Here is a 21991-nt window from a genome sequence, read left to right on the forward strand (position 1 = left end):
TCTATAAGCGGCGCTTCGGTAATAGGAGGAAAGTGGCTTCGTCCTTTTTTTTTCTTTCCTATCATATTTTTTTTTTTTTTTTTTTTCATTGTTTCCTTCGGAGTTTCACATTTCAATTATTCCAATATATAAGAAAGAATTTAATCTAACATCGAACATTTAAAATTTTCTTTAAATAAATAGAAAAATATAATATTTTATTCTCTTTATTCTGCTTTATTTTGTAAATTAATAATATTAAGGAATAATGAAAATAAAAAAACAATAAAATTAAAATTATCGTGATATTATTTTATTATTGTTGTGTTATTGTTGTAAATTAACGAAAATTTGATATAAAATTTTAGAAAGAGGTCATAAAGTGATATTCAGTATTGAAAAATATATAGTAAAAGTTGTTAATATAGCTTGAAATAGTTTTAATATAATTTGAGTATCAAGAATATAAGCCTTATACATCAATTTTTGGCAACTTGAATATTAAATTTTTTTCGTTCATTTTCCAGATATTTCTTCTCTCTCTCTCTCTCTCTCTCTCTCTCTCTCTCTCTCTCTCTCTCTCTCTCTCTCTCTCTCAATTTCAATATTCTATTTTTCAAAAATTCATTTCTTTAATTTTTTCTGAGTTCTTGTGTTATTTTCAATCATTAATATAATGTATTAATTGTTATTAAATTAAAGTAAAAAAAATTTTCACTTAGATTTTTTTATCCTTATTTCTATACATATTATTAGCTAACAAGGACAATTTTAGAATATTTTTATTAATAAATATTATTGACGAATGTATTTATATTTTTTTTCATAATAAATATTCTATCTTCGTTTATGATAATTGAATTAATTCGAGCATTCTGGAAAACATCGATAAAATTTTAAAATACTATCATTAAAGCCAGTAATAGAAGTAATTTTAAAAAATGAGTCTCTATGCAGCATGCTTAAGCATTCACATTATGTACATTATGGTTTCGTGTAAGCGTTATATCATGAAGTATAGAAATAATTAACTATTTAAATTTTCGTTATGTCGTAGTGATTACGAGTATTACGTTAAATCATAATCTAAAAGTTTGATAATCTTATCAATATTTATCTTCCTACTATTACTTTATTTATGAAATAAAGAATAATAAAATTTTTTTTAAATAGAGAAATATATATAGATGTATATACATTTTTTACACAAAATATTTTATAATAATAAGAAAATTTTGTTACATTTTTATACGATATTTAATAATAATTTCATATAATAATTTTCATTTATATTTATTCAAATTTATAAAGTTATATTTTTACATAAATTTCGTTTAACTTTTTTCTTAATATCCGAATGTTGAGCAATTTCTTGTATAAAATGTATCTATAAAAGATGTACCATCAGGCATCTTTTGATACAATTCTCTAATTGCTAATTTATAAAATTTAATAAATTTCTAGAATATTGTATGTAATCATTAAAATCTTTTACATTATATTTTTTTTATGAAAAATTATTTGAATACAAAAATATAATACAAAAATAAAGCGATACAAATTCTATATATTTATTTTTATTTTATAAAATATTTTAAACATTTCTCGAAAAGAAAAATGGAATTCAATTGAACTGAATGTTTAATTATTATTTCCTCACATTGTTATTCGACAATCAATTAATGCAACTTATTTATAAAAATATTATAAATTCTTATTTCAATCGTTCAAACAAGTTTCTATGTAAAGAAACTCTCACTTCAGACGGATTAATTAATCCAACAAAAAAGTAAAGAAATACTTCATTACTTAAACCAGTTTATAGTGCTCGATTTTAATTTACATTAATAAAAATATCATTACACCAAAAAGGAAAGTTTCAAGAAAGACGTGTTGTCGTTGTCAATTTATGCACGCGTTTCATCCACGGTTATTTACGGATCCCATATTTATCTCTGTAAAACAGGGCGCAGTGGTTTCTCGACTGAATTACAGTGAAAGCAATAGTGTTGTGAACGATGCAACTTTCAGCATATAACGATCGTCGAATCGCGTTTAGATCGTATTTATTACACGTCAACAGAGACAAATAAAATCTTGGCCCCTCCCTCGTCCATAATTATTGTTATAAATTCCGTTCACGGTTCTCGACCGCCACTATATCATGTCGCGTCCGTTTCGCTTGGCAAGTAAAAAAGTCTCGCGATTACCGGAAGAACATAGTAGAATATTACGAGTTCTGGACACCGGAAGCAACCGTTTCGAGACAGTGGTTTGCTCTCACTTGGACGGGATTAACTCGTAACTTGTACCTGGGAACGTATACACGAATGAAATTTGTTCGTTTTTTTATTGGATCGTGGATCGTGGCCACGCTCGAATGCGGTTAATGAATTTTTCATAAGGTGTTTGTTTACGCGTTGGAAATTTACGAGTTTTTGATTTAAAGACGATAGAAAGTATAATTGACAGTAGTAAGTGCGAATTTGACAAATTGTTCATTGATTGCGGACAAATGTGTATTTTTGTCAATCGTGTTAGAAATTGTGAGAATAGTTTTAAGAATGTAAGATAAATAAATAAATAAATAATGTAGGCCGAATTGTGAAAATAAGAATTAAATTTAAAACAAATAAATTACTTTTCAAATAACTGTATTATTAATTTATTGAATCGATGATATAGTCTCAAAAATTTTCATGCATTATCTTACAGGAAAATTGAAATTTTGAAAAATCTAAATTTTAAAACAAATTATTTTTCGACAGAAAATCTTTTTCAGTATCAACAAATTTTCATCATTTTTTTATATTTTGTATTAAAACTACTTTTACAATGGGATAATGGAGCATCAAAACTTAATTATTTTATAGTTTAAAATTTTGTTCTATTCTTGTGCTATTAGGAGATAGATATTAAAAATAACACTTATACTTTACTTAAAGATTGATTTCATTCTCAAGAAGTGAAATTATTTTATTAATAAAAAAAATTATAAGCATATATAAACTATTATAATTTATATATACTCATAATGTTTTTCATAAAATAGAATTATTGTTGTTATGATAACAATTTATAAATCTTTTGTGATCAACTATGCATTTAATTATACATTATATTGAAATACATAAAATAAATTATAATTTGATCTTTAACCCGTTAAATATCGTTATATGTAAGTATATTTAATTTTTGTATAATTAAAAAATATATTTCAAAAATATTACATAATATATAATATATTTTTCATTGACATTTCAACATAATTTTTAATATTTTCTATTTTGTTTAATATCTATAAACATAGTTTAAATAAGTACAATTATTCTCTGATTTTAATTTAATTAAATTTATTTCTCAAAAGATTAAATTATACATTTGAATACACACGTTACAAATATTATGTTTTTTAAAATATATTACTACAATATAAATAGGGAAAGAAAAATTTTCAGAGATTAAGTTTCGCAAAATTAATCATCATTTAAATAAATAACAATCAAATATCATTTTGATTTCACAATTTTGAAAATAAATTTTCTAACAATGTTCAAAATCAGAAAGATCGAAAAATTTCTTATTTATTTTTTTGAAAAATTTTCAAATTTTAAACCGATATATATAAATTTAAATTCTACAAAAAACAATACCAATAAATACCAATAAGGAAATATCTAAACTTTACAACAGTCCAACACAAGCAATTCCCTAAATAATGAAAATTACAAGTAAAAACAAGATATATATTTTCGAAAACACACGTTTTTTTCCTCCCCGACGAACATCGTGGTGTGATAAAAATTAAACAATGTTTTCCAAACTCCGTAGCAGAGAAGAAAGAAAAATGGGAAGGGGTTGAACCGATGAAAGGTGAATATCCAAGAGTTTCCGTGACGGGGAGATCTAAATCGCGTAAATTCGGAGGCTGAAAGCCATTATCGAGTTTCCCCCGCGGCATCCGTTCGTCCCCGTGGCCTCGCAGGTTCATCCTGTGAACGGGGATGGAGTCCCTTTTATCCAATGCCGCGGGTGTCGGGGGCGCGACTGTGAAGCGAAGGCAATTATCGTAGCGAAACTTGAACGTGGTTCGGCCGAGGACGAGACCAAACTCGGTGCAGGGAGTGTTTGGCGTCTGATACGACGGGTCAGGTCCCGGGGGATTCTCACCGACTCAAACGGGACTATCCCACCGCTCTCATCGTAGTTAATTACGGAGTCCTCCTCATTCTCCTTCCATTTCCCTTAACCCGCACAGCTCTTCTTCCGTTACTCCTTGAGCACCCAAGCCAAGAAGTTTCCTCGAGATTTCTGGACGTTGACCTTTCGCTATCTTCCTTGTTTGGATTTTGTCGTGTAATTTGTGTAGAAGAGTTTTAATTGGTTTGAAATGGAGATGAAGATAGTGGACGATTTGGAAGATAGATTTTTAGATTTCTTTGAGACTCGTGGATCTTGGCGTTGTCGGTATCCTCTTTGTTTCGATTTTATAATTGGAATTAAGGAGAACAATTGATATAAAAATTTGAAGATAGAACTTCTATATGGCCGTCATTTGAATATAATGATGATCTTAATTTGAAATGTGTTTAAAATATTTCTTTCAAAATGAAATGTTAACGAAAGAATTTTTTCGTTTTCGTTTAAACAGAACATAATAAAATTACATTTTTTTATCGATAAAACATCAATAATTAGAATCTCATTTTTTTTAATATCGCTAAGATAAAAATAAATGGAAATTTTTGAATATTGATTTTTTAATATCGATCTTTCTCGTTTTGATTTTCGTATAATCCATATAGAAGCGTTTTAAATTGATTTTAATGAAAGATTTTGATGGAAATTTATTTATAGAAATGATGAATATTTTTCTTATGAAATAAAATCAATATTAATATTAATTATAAGAATATTAGTATTTTAATATTAGGTTTCTTTAAAATAATATAATGAATTATTATGAAAAATATGATTTATTAATTATTTTTCTAAAATCTTAATGATAGTGATTTAATCAGTAACTATCTGGACTAGAGCAGAATTTTATATTTTTTATAAATAATTAAAATTACCAATTATTCAAATATTTTAAAAATAAATTTATTATGTATAATTTTTATTTATATATATTATTTATATATATTATATAAAACTACTATTTATTAAATAAAAAATACAAATTAAAAATGTAAATTTAAATGTTTTATTGATTTTTATAAGAGAATAAAAAATATATTGTAGTTTATTATATGTTATGCTATGCTATGTTAATATTAGTCTTTATCAAATTAAATAAAAAATATTCATATTACATGCATTTATAAATAATAAAAAAATTAATCTTGTTATGAATTAATTAGATATCAGAATCAATAATATAAATGAAACGTATACAAGTAAACAACACAACAGTCTTTATTAAATTAAAATAAATATTCATATTACATCCATTTATAAATAATAAAAAAGTTATTAATCTTTTTATGCATTAACAAGTATTAGAATCAAAGTGAAACATATGTGAAATATAACAGTGTTTTTATTTGAAAATATCAAACTATATAACATCTTCATTTAAATCAAGCTATTTCACTTTTAATCAATGCCTACTCATAAAAATTCAATCGACACAGAATGCTATTTATTTTCAAAACGTGATATATCGAAGTGTATTGTCATATTATCGAAAAATATTCAAATCCAAAATTATACAAACATCAAGTATTCCATTTTAATTCAATGTGACTTATTCTCTTAACTATGTTTGCCAAAAAAAAAAAAAAATAAAAAAATAAAAAAAAATAAAAGACAGAAATGTAACATCTCAAAATAAAATATAAAGCATACAGTTGCAATACACGTGAGCACACGCACGCGTGTAAGTGGCTTCAACAATCAACGGACGACAGAGGATCCCCTATGGAAATCCAAGCGAGCGAATCGTAGCGGGATTGAACGCTTGAAATGGAATAATATCCAATAATCTGGCAACTGAGAGAACGGGATAAAAAGGGACGTTTTATCGGAACATCGCAGTAACCGAGCGAGTTTCCGAACCATTTCCGGCTCGGCTCGCTTTCTGTCTGTCCCCCGGTAACCGGGCGAAATTAATTATTGATTTCGGATACAGGCATTCACAGGTCTGGAGTAGCTTTTAATCGAAAACGAACCATCCGTCCCGTTCGTTTCCGTTCGACGCGAATCCAACAACGATTCGCTCTAGAAGAGCCTGTGTTACGCCACTATCGAAATTCTTCTTTCAGTGAGATGGTTACTTTGAAGATAAAATGAGAACATGCGGAAGAGATCTACTTTTCCTTTTTTTTTTTTTTTGCTGTATCTTTTTTCTTTTTTAATCTATAATTCTCATTGTATTTGTATTCTCATTGATTACGTGATTCTGTGTTTTTACATATTATTTAGATAACAAATCTGAATGATTACGTACACCAAGTAGCAAACATGTTGCGATGTATATATCGACTCAAGTGATGGATTTAAGTCAATGGTTGACACGAGATTAAAACATCATTCTATCATTTCCAGTCTAATATGAGCCATTAAGTTAAATCCATCGCTTGAATCGATGTATGCATCGCAATATGTTTTAATGTGTATAAAAATTTTTACAGTAATTTTAAGATATGATGGAATATAAAACACAAATAAAAGATCGTGAAATTATGATAAAAAGATTCTATCGCAATTTATATAAATCATAGACATTATATGTTATAAATATTTTTATAATATAAAGGTATATATATATATATAATATTTATTATAACATTATATATATAATATATATTATATATATAATATTATATAGAGATGTTCTTATAAAAATTATTTACGAATATTTGATCAACAATGAATGAATTAGTTGATTTTGTATAATATTAGCAATTATTATTGATTAAATGTTAGTATTTTTTAATTTAATTTAAAATTTAAAATTAAAAATTTTTAAATTAAAATTTAAAATTTTATTTATTTTATGAATTTTAAATTGTATGGTAAATATATCATTTTAATTACATTACGGAAAATTTGAACATTATCATGTTTAATAAAGTATCATTAGGTATTATGTTTTATATAAAAATTTCTGAAATGTTCATTATAGATTAATATATTTAAAATAAGTTAATCATAATTAGATTTAAATATCTTTACTATAAGCTACTTTTAAAATTCTTATGAATGCACAAATATATATGATATATAAATATGCAAAATAAATTGTTTATTTAAAATTTAAATTTTAAAAACAATGTATTATTGAATTGAACGATTATTTTGGTTTAATATATTATATAATATTATATAGTAATAATATAATATTAATTAAATATTTTGAATAGAAATTAAATAAAAAAAAAATATAGAGGATATTAATATATTCAACATAAGAAGATCACAATTTTAAAAGTCAAACAAACAGAAAATTTGGCATTTAAAAATAGTGATTGAAGTTTATTATTAGTTATACACAATCTCATAGATGAAAGGAAATGGAAAAAAAGTGAAACAGTTTTATCTTTGTGACTCTTATTTTGCTGTCTTATCCTTTCACGATTACGCTTTATCGATTGTAATTTAATAAATATTTTGAGATTTATAAGTTATAAATTTCTTTAATTACAATGAACCGAGGCAACAATAGAATAAGACAACAATATTATAGAAATAAAACTATTTCACGCTTGTTTTGTTCCAACGAGATTATTTATAATTTAATAAATAAATCTCAACCAATATTTTCATATATCAAGTTTTGTGTTTATTTTGACTTTCAAAAGTACTTCAATATATTAATTTATTATTTTGAAGATTAAAAACAATTATTATTGTAGCATTATTAAGTAATTAACTGTATATTTTGATTTAATACTATATAAATATTATGCATTAAATGCCCAAAATAAACAAATCGTTCTTAAAAATATATCTATCGCTTGAATCTGATTTGGGCTTGCATTTCATAAATATGAGTCTATTGTGTCCAGGCCAAATTTGGACATAAGCATTAAAAAGTTAAACATATTGAATAGAAATTAAACGTACATAGATAATTATATCAATAAAAAATTAAGATTTTTACATATAAGAATATAAAATGCAAGTACTAATATGATTAAAGTAGGAAAGACACATATAATTAAAACTCTATAAAAATACTTTATTAACTATTAGCTCGTTAGAAATATAAAAGGATAGAAGGAAAATTGAAAACAATCACATACGAGCTTTAATTTTTTTATCCATCCATAGATATAGATGGGGTAGGTGGAAGTGGACCAGAGGTATTGGATCTAGATCTTATTGAATCTTCTTTCAAAGATACCAAATTCTCAGTTAACTAAATCAAAAAAGAAACTTGCATAAATGTTACATAAAGATAATAATATAAAAATGATAATAAAAAAAGCATTTTATAGGAATAAATTATTGTTGAATAATATTCAAAAATAATTAGGACACATTGATATAATATAAACATATGAGCAAAAAAATGATTAGGAAATAATATTAAGGATTCTTTGATGGAAAATTAAAAATATAATGTACAATTTACTATTTTCATATCTGAATTGAAAAGGTGAAAGTACAAAATCATTTATCATGTAAAAATTCCATATTCTTTAAATGAAAAATGTATATATAATTTGCAGATATACAACATTTGCATAGCACACTTCTCTTGTTCATAAATGTATATATTCATGTCAATAAAATTAACATGTTTTAAGTGCTCTAAATTTTAAGCAATATCTTTAATCACCTCCTGTAATTCAGCTTTTGTGAACATATGAAACAGTTTTTCAGGTGTCATTGTCATTACTTCTATATTATTATCACTTAATTTCTCTTCCATGACTTGTTTCAATATAACCAAAGCTGCTTTTATTGCTTCTTGAAGTGTCATAGACTATAAAAATATTATAAGAAATATTTAAGATATTAAACAAGAATTCACATATGCATATATGTAAAATATAAAACATTTTTATATTATTAATATTATGTAATAAGTATTTTACCTTATGATAAACTTCCTGGAGATTTTGTTGCGCACCTTCGTTTCCTGATCCAATAGCTTTGGCATCAAATTGTACAAAAGTACCAGAAGGATCCATATGATACAACTGAGGCCCTTTTTCATCAATACCAGCAAATAACATTGCTACACCAAATGGTCTTGACATAGCACTACCATCATCATCACTGTCTCCAAATTGTATAGCTAGATTTGATACAGCCTGCGCTGTTGATTCTACAGACATTCTTTCATTATAAACAAACCAATGGTTTTGACATTCCACTCTAGCACGATCGATCATTGTTCTAGAATCAGCTATTAAGCCTGATGCTGCGCATCCAATATGTTTATCAATTTCTACAATTTTTTCTACAGTTGTGGGTTCCATTAAACTGGAAGTAATACGTTTTTCCACAACTAATACAACACCTTCTGATGTTGCAATTCCAATGGCAGTGGAACCAAGTTTTATAGCTTCTATAGCATATTCAACTTGGAATAATCTTCCTTCTGGAGAAAAAGTATTAACACCATGATCATATTCAGAACGTGTTAAAAACATCTGAAAAAAAAAATATATATATTATTAAAATTTATATTTGAATAAAATATATTAAAACGTAAACATATATTATCGTATATATTAAAGTTTTGAGGTTATAACTCCGTATATTCAATATTAAGATATTTAAATAAAAATACATAAAAATAATATCTTTCAAATATAATTATAATAAATTATTTTTATTCATTAATTATTTATTAATTAATAATTATAAAAATTTAAAAAAGACTTAAGTGAAATGAGGTTAACTTGGAATGACATAGCAAAACCAATGAATTTATCATTACAAATATATGAATGCAAAAAATTAAAATCCCATTGAAAGTTAATTATTTTCTAAGAATTGAAAATATCTTACCTTTATGATAATTTTATTATTATAATAAAAATTGCTTAATATTAAATTTAAGCCGACTGTCACAAACGCTAGTCACGAAAGGAATTGAATCGATGGCGGGGATAAATACAGAGATGTATCTTCAAGACTGAGAACCCTAGAATTATAGTAAAATTTTTTAGTAATTTCGAAGGATAGAAATATATACTTTCAAAATCATAAAAATCAAAAATAATTGATATTTAAAATTGATATTTATTATTAAATTATAACTGTAAAATATAACTGTATTTTGATTTTTAAAAATATTAAGAAGTATTTTAATATAATTTTAATCAATTTGATATAAATATTAATCAAAATACATTTATTTATTTCAAATATTATTATTTCTTTTTACTAATTACATATGCTATTAATCATTATAAATTTATTTTACTGAAAAAAATATATATTAAATTTAATTTATTTTCTTATTATCTATATCTATATATTATCTCTATTTACTATTGCCCATTTAAAAATGGCTCATGACATATTTGTTTTAAGGTTATTTTAACTAACATATGCAAAAAAAAAAAAAAAAAAATAGGAAATAATTCTTAATAAAATAAAGAACACAAACAAATTTATACAATGAATAATAGAGATATTTATTTATTACCAAAAATTAAATCTGCTTTTATTGAAGAAAATTGGAACGAATTATTAAATCTTCTTAATCCGAAAATATTTAGAATTTCTGAATCAGAGTATGATTTAAAAGATAATAATAAATATAATATCTCATAAATATAAAATTATATAACAGATTTTTCAATTTCAGGGAATTAATTGCTTTTTCAATCTTAGCAAAAGTAGCAGAAATTCTTACAACAGAAAATTCTGTTATTCCAAATAATATAAAAATTGTTTGTTTAAAATGTTTAGGAAATTCTTGTGTCAATAGTTACATATATAAAGAATATATTTCAACTGATATTGAACGTGGAACGTATAGTCATAAATTATATTCTATTCTAGCAAATAATGAAAATATTAAAGAGATGGAAATGTCTAATTCTTATCCATTCAATTCTCATTTTCCTTATGAAGGTGTCATAGATTGGACATCAAACTTTATTACATCGTATATATTGGATAATGATTTGGTAGATGAAAAATTAGAAATTTTAAGATTATGTATTCAATTCCTATGTAATCTATTTACATTTGCATCTATAAAAAATAGCGATCATCCAGATCATTGTAATATACCAAAATATTTATATGATACTAATTTAAAGGATATAATAATGTGAGTATTAATACAAATTTATATTTTGTAATATTAATTATTTTAATAGAATAATATTATGTTTCAAAATGTTATATCTATATCAAATATACTATGCATTTTCTTGTAGAAATATAACAAATTCTGAACATACGTCGCTTGTTAGAGCTTCATGTGCATTTATACATAATGCTTTAAAAAAATATGAAGGAAATACTTTTTTAGAAAGAGAAAAAAGGCATTTGTGTTCACAATTATTAAAACCAGTTAAACAAGATTTTGAAAGTGCAAAAGAAGCTCTTATGCTTTTATTAGTTGAAAGAAATGTATTAGAAAATATATATAATGATATGACTATTGAAAATAAATTATATTTGTTAGAAATCATTTGTAATGAACTCTCGAACTCAATATATAAATCTAAGAGCGAATATATATTTACAAAGGATACAATTGAATTTTTGATTGGAAGATTTTGTAAAAAAAGTGATTTGATTCTAAAAACAGTTGACACATATTTAGATGAAATGGAACCTATAGAAATTGTTATTCTTCTTGATATTATTGGAATCTTGACATCAAAATCTTATGAAGAATATAATTTTCTGAAAAATTACAAGAATTTACTTATTAATTGTACTTGTAAGTAATATTTATTTATTGCATAATTTAAAATTAATATTAAAAAATTATATATATATATTAATAATAATATTAAAATTTTTACAGATTTATTAAAATCTATTCAAATGATCGGAAAACAATCAAATAATCATTTCACACCGCTACAAAAATTAAGTGATGTAACTTTAGCAATGAAAGGATTAACAAATAATAATTCAGAGGCATTTTCAAATAGTGTAGAATTTAAAGAAAATAGAAATAAATTGAATTCAACGAAAAACGATTTTCAGAACCATCCCACATTTGGTTTTAAAGCTGGTTTAATAAGGATTATTGGAAATATGTCGTATAAAGATAAGGAATATCAAGATCTTGTAAGTACAAAATTCTTATTTTTTTTATCCATTTATATTTTATAAAAAAATATTTTATGGAATATACTAAAGTTTAAATTTATGTATAAATATATTAAAATCAAAATTGAATTTATTTTGTATATATGTACGATACATTAAAAATTATTTGAAATATATATATATTATCGATAACAGTATTTTAAGTTATCATATGTTGGTAATACAAACAACACAACTGCTTCTAAAGTTTCTGGAAAGTAGCGCCGTAAAATCTTGTACGGTTGTGTTTGAAACTACATTGAATATTGTAACGAATTGCTACACCATAAAAATTCCATTTATAATTAATATCAAGTAAAAAAATGTCATAATTTTTTCTAATTAATCATCGATCTTATAATTTTTATAATTAATCCATTCCTCTTCTATTCTTCATCTTCGCCGATTCATTTATCACGTGCACCCGTGTACAAAGACTTTTTGCATCATAGATCATCTTCTGACACGCGAAACGAGGAAAAACAAAAGGTACAAAAGAACAAGAGAGAATATAGATGAATATTACAAACCTTAAATTTAAAACAACTCTCCCACTGCTTGATTTTTATTTAACTCCTTTATACGTATATGTATATAGGCTTTCGAGTGATCGTTATTATTTCTTATTGATTTCATCTCTGGCGCGCGAGAGATAGTGCATAAAAGAAACGAGAACGAATCTCGTGTAGCGTACACTGTTCATCGAACAAAGGAAAATTAAGTATCCTGTCCAAGTTGAAGACGCGGCAATTTAACCAACATCGAATACTGTGTTAATATATTAGCATGATCAAATTCATGGCCATATTTCTGTTGAATCATTTTATCGATGCGCATGCGTACGACGTAGGAACGTGAATATACTTCGATTTCTTTCTTTTTTTTGTTTTTTGTTTGTTTGTTTTTTTTTTTTCTTGAATTTATTTGTCTTTCTTTTCTTTCTTTTCTCTATCTGTTTCATTGGTTAAATGGTGGAAGGTGTCGAAGGCGATCATGTTCTTAAATTTCGTACTATAAACATGTACATATTTCGAATCTTGCTCCTTAAGCAATTGTAAAATGTATATATCGTCGTCGCAATTGCTCGTAAAATGATGCGACGCTTTCTCGCGTTATACTGTTAATATATAACCCAATGATAGCTGCGGGCTGTTTCATTAAAACATATATGGTTCATAATGAAAAATTTGCGTGTATACGAGCCTGTTTATGACGGCCATCGCAAAAGCTTCTTGAGTAGTGGTTATCACGTTTTAAAAATTTTTTGCGAAGATCTTTGTTTGTCAGGTTCAATTTCCAACGCGCGATGATTCGAAATGTATGGATTTAGGACTTGTCAATAAAATGTATCGTCGTTCCAACATGCGATTCAATTACGTTCCATTCGATTTTCAATAGCGATTCATTTTTCACGAACATGAGTTCATGAATACAGGCCACAGGCTGCAATGTATCGGACTGTGCAAGAATAATATTTTTATGGCTACGTGAATGGCAAATGCTATAAATCAAACTCCATGCAGTTGCTATAAAAATAAATTAACATCTGCGATGTTGTGACGATGTAATATCTTTTAGGTAACTTCCATGATCCTTTTAAGGTATTGCAGAGACTTTATTGTTAATAGAAAAATTTCAAATTTCTTATTTTTAATCTTTAATTAAAAAATTTTTTTTTATTTCAAATTCTTATAAATTTCAAAGTTGAACTTGGTCACAATCGATTATTATATATTTCGTGATAAATAAGTTCAAGTATTAAAATATAAAGATAATCTCAATCTATCGGTATCGTGTTCCATCTAAAAGATGAAATCAACAAAGACAAATCAAATAATTTTTTCTTCTCTACCATTTTACTTGACACTCGTCTTTCAGCAATACGCAATAATTTCTTTGTACAATTTTACCCCGCTTATCTCCAGTAAATTATCTTTTTTACAGACAAAAATGCATTCGCATACATGCATAAATACTCGACGACGATTCGCAATTTTACGCGATGTTTTCCAATTTTATGTATGATATCATAAGCAGATTCACACACATGACACGCTTACGCTTCTCAATAATGAGAATTGAATTTTTTCAGCTTCGTGAAATGGACGTTATTCCTTTGCTTCTGGATTGCTGCAATATAGACGCGAGAAATCCACGTAAGTAATCAAAACTTTTCTTTTTTTTTTTTTTTTTTGTTTCTCGTGATCGTCTGTTTATTGTGATTCGGGGTGAATCTTCAATGATATCCCGACACGCTAATTAATGCGCGTGTTAAATTTTACACGCACAGTTATAATGCAATGGACGATCCTCGCGCTGCGGAATTTATGTGAGGATAATCCTGCGAATCAAGAGATCATCCGGAATTGCAGTAGAGTCGGCGTTGTGGAGAGTAGTGTGCTACAGGAAATGGGTGTCACGCTGCACGAGGATGAGGAAGGAAAGAAGATCGGGATCGTGCCTTTACCGCGTGAATGAAAATAACATTATTCAATTTATTATTTATTAAACTTTTAATCAATAACGTTTAATTAATTAAATTTATTATTTTTAATTGAATGCTTTTCAACGAAATTTTTATTCGTTCACATAGATTGGGATGAAAAAGAGAATCGATAGTGAAAAATTATATAATAATCAAAATTACAATTTCAACGATCCAATTATACAAGTTAAAATAAAGTTACGTGAAATAATAAAACGAAAAAAGGTAACAGGTATAAAATTCATTTACTCGATTTTGGTATATATTTTGAATTAAAAGGAATAAAGCGGTTTCTTTGGCGAGACGATCGTTTTCTCTCTGAACTCGATCGGTCATCAGATGCATAATCACAGTGTTCATGTTAATTATATTAGTATTCACTAGAATATGTATCGATACTTCTCCGGATAGGGTATCGGTGATCTCTTTATCGGGAGTTAGACCGCAATAATTATTCGAGAGTTAGACCGATTGCAAACGTATCTCTCTGGTGGCGTGTGTTGATTGTAAAATAAGCCTACAATTATAGTACATGATAGGTACCATTACATGAAATATGATATCGTATTGCGTAAAGAGACATTATATCTGCATTCGCGGCCAACTGATTTACGATACAATAAAAGCTGCCACGGGTTCACGGTCTATTAGCAGTTACTAATGCAGTTATACAACTGTACTTTCGCATCTGTCACGCGAATTTGTTTTCAAACATCTATTTGCCATCATGCCATCACCTGGTGACATCACTAGATTTGTTATTACTATTACTATCTGGGAAAAAACGAATTTGTTTTGATCTCGTTAAAGACTTAAATTGAACCGTTGCGATTTTTCTTTAAGATTTCTTGTTTTCTAAATATTGATTTTAGGTATTAATTAGAAATAAATTGATTTTTGTCGAATATAAAGGAAATAATCTATTCAAAACTAAAATGTTCTTCTCACTGTTATAAATTTAAAAATCTTTAATGTTATTTATTTCTTTCTATTTCTAATCGTTAATTGATTAAGGTATTTTCTTTTTCTAGATAGAGATTATTACTTGCAAATCATTAATTATTTAATATATCATTGCGTAAAATGATAAAAATCTATATCATTTAAAGTATCTAAAGTATACAATATCAATAAAAGATAAAATTTTATAAAAATTTGAATATTATTATTCAATAGGTATATTATAATTATATTGTAATATATTATAGATATATTATATCATATAATAATCGTTCCTTCTTTTTTAATCAATAGTTGCGGTAATTTTGAATTTCTCTTTTCTGAAATGCCACCAACGTTGTTTCGACAACCAGATCTATATTTTCTCGGGTTTGAATAGAAATCGACAGGTAATTAGATTGATATCGCGATAGAAATTCGTTTAACGTGAGTCACAGTTTATGTAAATGTTTTATAAAATATAATGATACGTTTCTATCAATACGCGAACATGATTCACGATCTAATCGAGTCTAACCAACTGTTCGTTGATTTATAGTCTATTGTGCGTAAAGAATTACATCCAGTTTGTACATTTTCGTGTTTTATTATTATTCATTATCAAATTATCGTACATTTGTTACTTAATGTATTCGGATAATTTAACTTTCAATGAATGGAACGTGAAAAAAAATAGGTCGGTAGATTGGAAGAAAATTATAATGTAAAAAAATTATAGACTTCGAAAATGAGAAATCTTTTGTGTTAGATTGAAATAAAAAAATTACAATTTTCCCAATTTTGTTTAATTTCTTTTGTTTAATATTTGATCACTGTCGAAATATTCAATTTCTTTAAATAAAACGAAATGAAAATAGGCAGATTTTATTTTAATCATATTTTAATGATCAATTAGAGTAAGAAAATCTTTTGCTATATTTAAACTATAATAAAGTATCTATTGTCAAAAATTTATTTTTGTATTTTTAAAATTAATTTTATATTTAATTTTGATTAAAATTCATGAAAATATAAAAATAACCAAGAAAACGAAAAAATTTATCAATGATAATTAAACATTCCTTCTTTGACCACTGCTAATTAACTTGTTATTTATAAAATGATTTGTTTTGCTGCGTACAACGCTTTTGAAACTTGCGAAAAAAGGAAAAAATGAAAAGAAAGAAAAGATTAGCGTGGACACCGTGGAAGCAGGCGGCTAGCATGAACCGCGGGAGATTGCTTTTAATTTAAATATCAAGCGATCATGGACGATTAATCTCAAGCGGCCATAATGGCTGGCAATTAACGCGAAATTTATCAGCTAATTATACTCGGGGTTAATAGTGTTGGGGTAATGATTCTTTTATAAAAGGAAACGACAAAATAGAGGAAAAAATAAAATGAAATTACATATTTGTTGCATTCTCACACATTTTTGTGAATGAGTAAAAAACTTAAGTTAACTATGTATTTGAAAAATGAAATAAATAAATAACAATTTATACAGATGAATAGTAAATGCATTAATTGAATTAATTTATTGAATCAGCTAAAATTATTATTTTAAGAAATAAAATTTTTCATAATTTCTTTGATTTAATATTGAACTATTTTTATAATTTTTTTATGATTTCTTCACTATGAATTTTTATTAACAGCATAAGAATACGAAGAAGATATTTCAATAAATACTATGTTTACTATTGAATAAATAAAAAAAAATTACTGGTTATAACAATAATGTTTGCTAATATTTTTTTCTTGCCTTTTATAAAATGTCATAATTTTACTATAATCAACAACTATAACCAATTATATCTTAAGAAAAAGTAAAACTTTATGAATGGTTATGAATGTGTTAATTAAGCTTTTTTTCTTAGAATTTTTTTTAATATCCGCGTGTTATTAAAAAAAGATTAAAATTTTTTATATATATAAATAGATATTGTAATCTGTGATAACAAATAATAAATCAAAATATTGAAATGAATATTCATCACGTGAGAATATAATCTGTATTATATATTATAATTTATTATTAAAACATATGTGGATATTTATCTTGAAGAAAATTCGATAAATTTCTAACATAATGTGATGAGAATATAGGTAATTATCTATCTTTCCAATAAAAAACTGACTTTTGAGAATATATGAAACTAATAATCGTGGTTTGGTTCATATCCGATTTCAACCAGGTATATCATATTGATCATATTGATAATTTTTCATGTTTATCGATTAATATTCATAGATTCTGATCCGTGGAAGCGCTTCGATGAGATCGGCCTCAAGTTCATGACTTTATGCAATTTCTCGATTGATTGGTATTTTACTCGATAATATATCAAATTTTTTATAATAATTTCTCGAATAACAATTTTATTTTTCAAAATATCAACTTCAAAAACAATTTATTAAATAAGAAAATTTATATAAGATTTTACATCATGCTCATCTGATAAAAATTGTTGTACACTTTGAATTTCTTTATTTTTAATTACGTTGTTGTCAAAATAAAGTATAATATATATACATATATATACTTTATATATAATATAATATTTCTCACTAAATGAAACTTTCGAAAACACTACGCAATATTTTTTAACATATAATTCTTAAAAATTTCCATTTCAATATCGAAGTTGTTTTATCTGATAAAAAAAAAAAAAAAGAAAATATTGATATAACAACTCGCATGATTATTCGAGATTCCGATATGAGTCCAAAATATGAAAATGCGAATTGCATGCTTGTATTGTAATTTTCTCGATTCAATTAGCTGGGCGAGCGGAAATCGAGTTGAATGGGAAAAACAAGTAGGGTGTAAACAGGCGGAAAAGTAAATCGGTTAGCATATATTAATAGTGGCTGCGAATTGTGCCTATGTCGGTGCCTAATAAGTCGTGGATCCCCTTTTAAACGATCCCTGCCTCGAACGGACCTGTGCGCCTACGCGAATCTCCTCTGAAAGAGCCGACAGGCCAATATATTTCCTGTGCCCTCGTATGCCTCGCGTACATCGATCGTGTACAAAAGCGTTACATCGTTATATAGAGTGACACCAAAGATGAAGTGTGGAATACTTCTTAACCTGGAATAGGTAAATTATACGTATCAATGCAAATTCTTATGAAAATAACTAACAAAATATTTCTTTCTCTTTAAGTAAACATCTATAGATTTTTATATTTGCATATATTTTTGTCTATTACGTATCTGTATCTTTTTATTTTAGAGTAGATGTGGATGAGCGTTAAAAGGATATGCTAATATTAAGAATATATTACATTGCATATTGATGATGATACAGTTGTGAGTGTTTCTACATGAAAAAAAATAAGTCGAAAATATGGAATAAAATTTTTCCATTTGAAATTTCGTTTTTAAATAAATCAACTTTGAAAATTTTTCAAACGTAAGTAAAATTGACTAATTTTTGATTGAATACAAATAAACTATTGATAAAACTCGTTGTAGAATCGAATTTTATTGCGTAAGTTCTTGTTTTTGTAAAAATCAAAATTGAACATATGGAATTATCTTTGATCGATAAATTTAATTTCGTTTGTACTTATAATATTTTTTTGAACTTGATTTACTCGAAGTTTCAATTATATCCTGTATATGAATTATTATTATTATTTCTATATTTATCTTCAATTATATATAAAGAATAATTATTAACAAAATTAATAAAATAAGTAACATATGAATATTAAAAACATATCTGTACCAAAATAATAAACAATGATAAATTTTTGATACATATATTATAGATTAATACATAACATGAAAGTTGAAAATTCCTGACACCGCATCCCATCATGATCCAACGTTCGAAGTGAAGCCATTCTTAAAATTCTTAAAATTTCATCAAACATCCACCATGACCCTCTACTATTAACAAATACTATCAACAAATCCCGCGTATCTCTCACCAAGAGATCTCCACTAAATAATCTACCAACGTTGAAGGAATAAAAAACAATCTTGTATATTTATCAAGACAAGTTCCGTGGACGGTCGGTGTTTCTACCGCCGTAAAACATTCCGCTAATGTGTCCGCCTCCTAGACGCGGATTGTCCGCACGCAAGTGAAGGAAAAACTGGCAAAGAAATGTCGTGCGTCTAATCGTGAACGTAAACACAGAACTTGCGCCCAGATCTCGCATAGTCCCAGGAAATGTGTTTTAACGACTGCCGCACACGGTGCATGAGCCATAAATGTTGCGCCGGGCCGGGGATTCGTGTAATAGCCACTAAAAGCAGCCCTCGTCCCTTTATGGACCGTAAAAGCTCGGATATTTGGAACGTCGCTTAAAACTTAAGCAGAAGTGAGTCGTGATCGTTCTCGATGGGGGCGACTCATCTCGTCGGAATCGTGGCGATCGCGAAAAAGAATATCTCCTTCGTCGTTTGTATCGAAGAATCGAACTCTTTGATGGAAGTTTTTAATAACGATCTTTCATATTCGAGGAGGAAATGGCTTCCATTAGATCAGTGATTCCCAACCTGTGAATCCACAGAAAAGATTAATTTAGCATATTATTTTAGTATAATTTAATTTAATATATTTATTTATTTTAATATAATTGCATTATATTTTACAGAGATATTAACGTAATTTTTTCGCTATTTGAATTAAGCTGTCATTCACACAGCGATAAGATTCTGTTAATTTTATAATAAATTTTTCTTATCTTATTCGGAGGGTTGTAAGTTATTTGAATATTGGGAAAAAAGATTGTAAAATCAAAATTTAAAAATATTGAAAATGATTAAAAAATGAGATTTATTTATATTTATCGATTATTCGTTATTTCGTTGTTTCGTTATTTTATTTTAAATAATTTTATTAGAATAATAATGTTTTTGAATAATGCAATATTTTGATATCTGTTTCTCTATTATTTAATATTCAAATATTATAATTTCATTTTATTGGAAAAATATAGAAATTTTTTTCTTGATAACATTTTCTCATTCTTTCAAAACATTATTTTAATGTCTATATTTAAATATATTTCTTTTCGTTGCATTTATAAAAAAAATGTTATTTTTTTTATATATTAAGATTATTTTCTATCTCCATTGTATCTGTATATAATTTTCTTTAAAATTGAAAGAATTATTGCCATTATACGTAATCTTGATTTTAATAAAGTTTTACTTAAAAAAACAGAGAGAGAAACTAAAGAATCTTTGGATTGTAAGTTTCGAATTAAAATTCTACAGTTTTTTAAAATACTAAAAAACTTTTTGTTTTTTTGAAACAAAAGTAACAATTTAAAATTGTTTATTAAAAAATTAAAAAATGAATACAATTTTGTAATAAACGAAGAAAAATTGTATTTGAAAATTTCAATTTTCAATCGTTGAATATTTATAAAAAACTTGATTAAGATTTCATTGAATTTTTTATACATAATGAAATTATCACCAATAGACTGTATGAATTAGAGAAACGAAATAAATCCGTTCCATTTGAATTGGTTCGTATGAAACTATGAAGCAATCAAAACTGGTATCGACTCGGTTTGATACAAGTAGGCCAATAACTTAACATCGTTAATGAGCCGCTAATTACACAGCTACGACACGGAATGCTTGATTTATGTGAGATTAAACGTGTTTTTTTCCTTTCATACCTGTAATTTGCGTGTCTACTTGAATAATTTCACAATGTTAATTGAATTTCGGAAATATCGACTTGCAATATGAGCGTTGCAACGTTTGACAAGCGTAATCACTTAAAAGGAAAAAAAAGGGATCAAAATTCATCTTAAATTTTAAACTTTTCGATAAGAAAAAAAAATTCTATGTTAAAAAAGAAGGAATTTTAAATTTCAAATACTTTATAGACATCGAATTTATAAACAAAATGTTGTAAAAAGATTGAAATTGAGGAAACAATTGGTTGGTTATATCATAATAATATTTCGAATATTATATTTTTGTTACTTCAAATTATTGTTTCCAATCTTTGCAATAAATTTTTATTCGTTCTAAGCAAATATGTTGCGTTTATTTTATAGATAGTAAATAAATTAAGAAACGATGTGAAAAAACATAAATACAAATTAAAATTTCTCTCATTATATGGAATGTTTTATCGTTGAATATACTCAGAGGTTAGGCATTTTTGTTATGTCATGGATATTTCAAATATATCACTTTTTAGATAAGTTAGAATGGGACGTTTTAACCCTTTTACGATTATGAACCCATATAGGTTATATGGGTTTCAGGAGAAACATGCAACATGACTTTTTAGTTATTTCTAACTTTAGGCCATCATTTCGTTCATTATCGTAAATGTTTAATTTATAACCATTA

General features: G+C 26.0%; 2 protein-coding genes across 3 annotated transcripts; one reads left to right on the top strand and one right to left on the bottom strand.

Moving 5' to 3' along the window:
- Positions 1-8550: 8550 nt before the first annotated feature.
- On the bottom strand, positions 8551-13065 carry Prosalpha5 (proteasome alpha5 subunit). Of its 2 annotated transcripts, none has more exons than XM_012485021.2 (4): positions 12753-13065; positions 9949-10084; positions 9027-9587; positions 8551-8914 (listed from the first exon to the last, which is right to left on the bottom strand). In XM_012485021.2, exons 3-4 carry the CDS (start codon positions 9585-9587, stop codon positions 8747-8749), a joined length of 729 nt encoding a protein of 242 aa, XP_012340475.1. In that variant the 5' UTR covers positions 9949-10084; positions 12753-13065; the 3' UTR covers positions 8551-8746. The 2 variants fall into 2 exon arrangements, with proteins under 2 accessions (XP_012340475.1, XP_086771982.1); XM_086915856.1 differs by lacking the exon at positions 12753-13065 and adding an exon at positions 10592-10812.
- Positions 10093-14762, top strand: LOC100872115 (ataxin-10). Its single transcript, XM_003689802.4, has 6 exons — positions 10093-10679; positions 10754-11224; positions 11334-11845; positions 11933-12201; positions 14315-14378; positions 14513-14762. Exons 1-6 carry the CDS (start codon positions 10564-10566, stop codon positions 14698-14700), a joined length of 1620 nt encoding a protein of 539 aa, XP_003689850.2. The 5' UTR covers positions 10093-10563; the 3' UTR covers positions 14701-14762.
- Positions 14763-21991: the final 7229 nt, after the last annotated feature.

Source organism: Apis florea, unplaced genomic scaffold (genome assembly GCF_048593485.1).
Source record: "Apis florea isolate Af1SG1 unplaced genomic scaffold, ASM4859348v1 contig_3798_pilon, whole genome shotgun sequence".
In the NCBI taxonomy this organism is placed as follows: domain Eukaryota; kingdom Metazoa; phylum Arthropoda; class Insecta; order Hymenoptera; family Apidae; genus Apis; species Apis florea.

Bases quoted from the DNA above. Each gene is read 5' to 3' on its own strand.
- Prosalpha5 (XM_012485021.2), bottom strand. From the start codon at position 9,587: ATGTTTTTAACACGTTCTGAATATGATCATGGTGTTAATACTTTTTCT. The intron at 8,915-9,026 runs GTAAAATACTTA...ATATTTTTATAG, and splicing joins TCCAGGAAGTTTATCATAAG to TCTATGACACTTCAAGAAGC.
- LOC100872115 (XM_003689802.4), top strand. From the start codon at position 10,564: ATGAATAATAGAGATATTTATTTATTACCAAAAATTAAATCTGCTTTT. The intron at 12,202-14,314 runs GTAAGTACAAAA...GAATTTTTTCAG, and splicing joins ATAAGGAATATCAAGATCTT to CTTCGTGAAATGGACGTTAT. The intron at 14,379-14,512 runs GTAAGTAATCAA...TTACACGCACAG, and splicing joins TATAGACGCGAGAAATCCAC to TTATAATGCAATGGACGATC.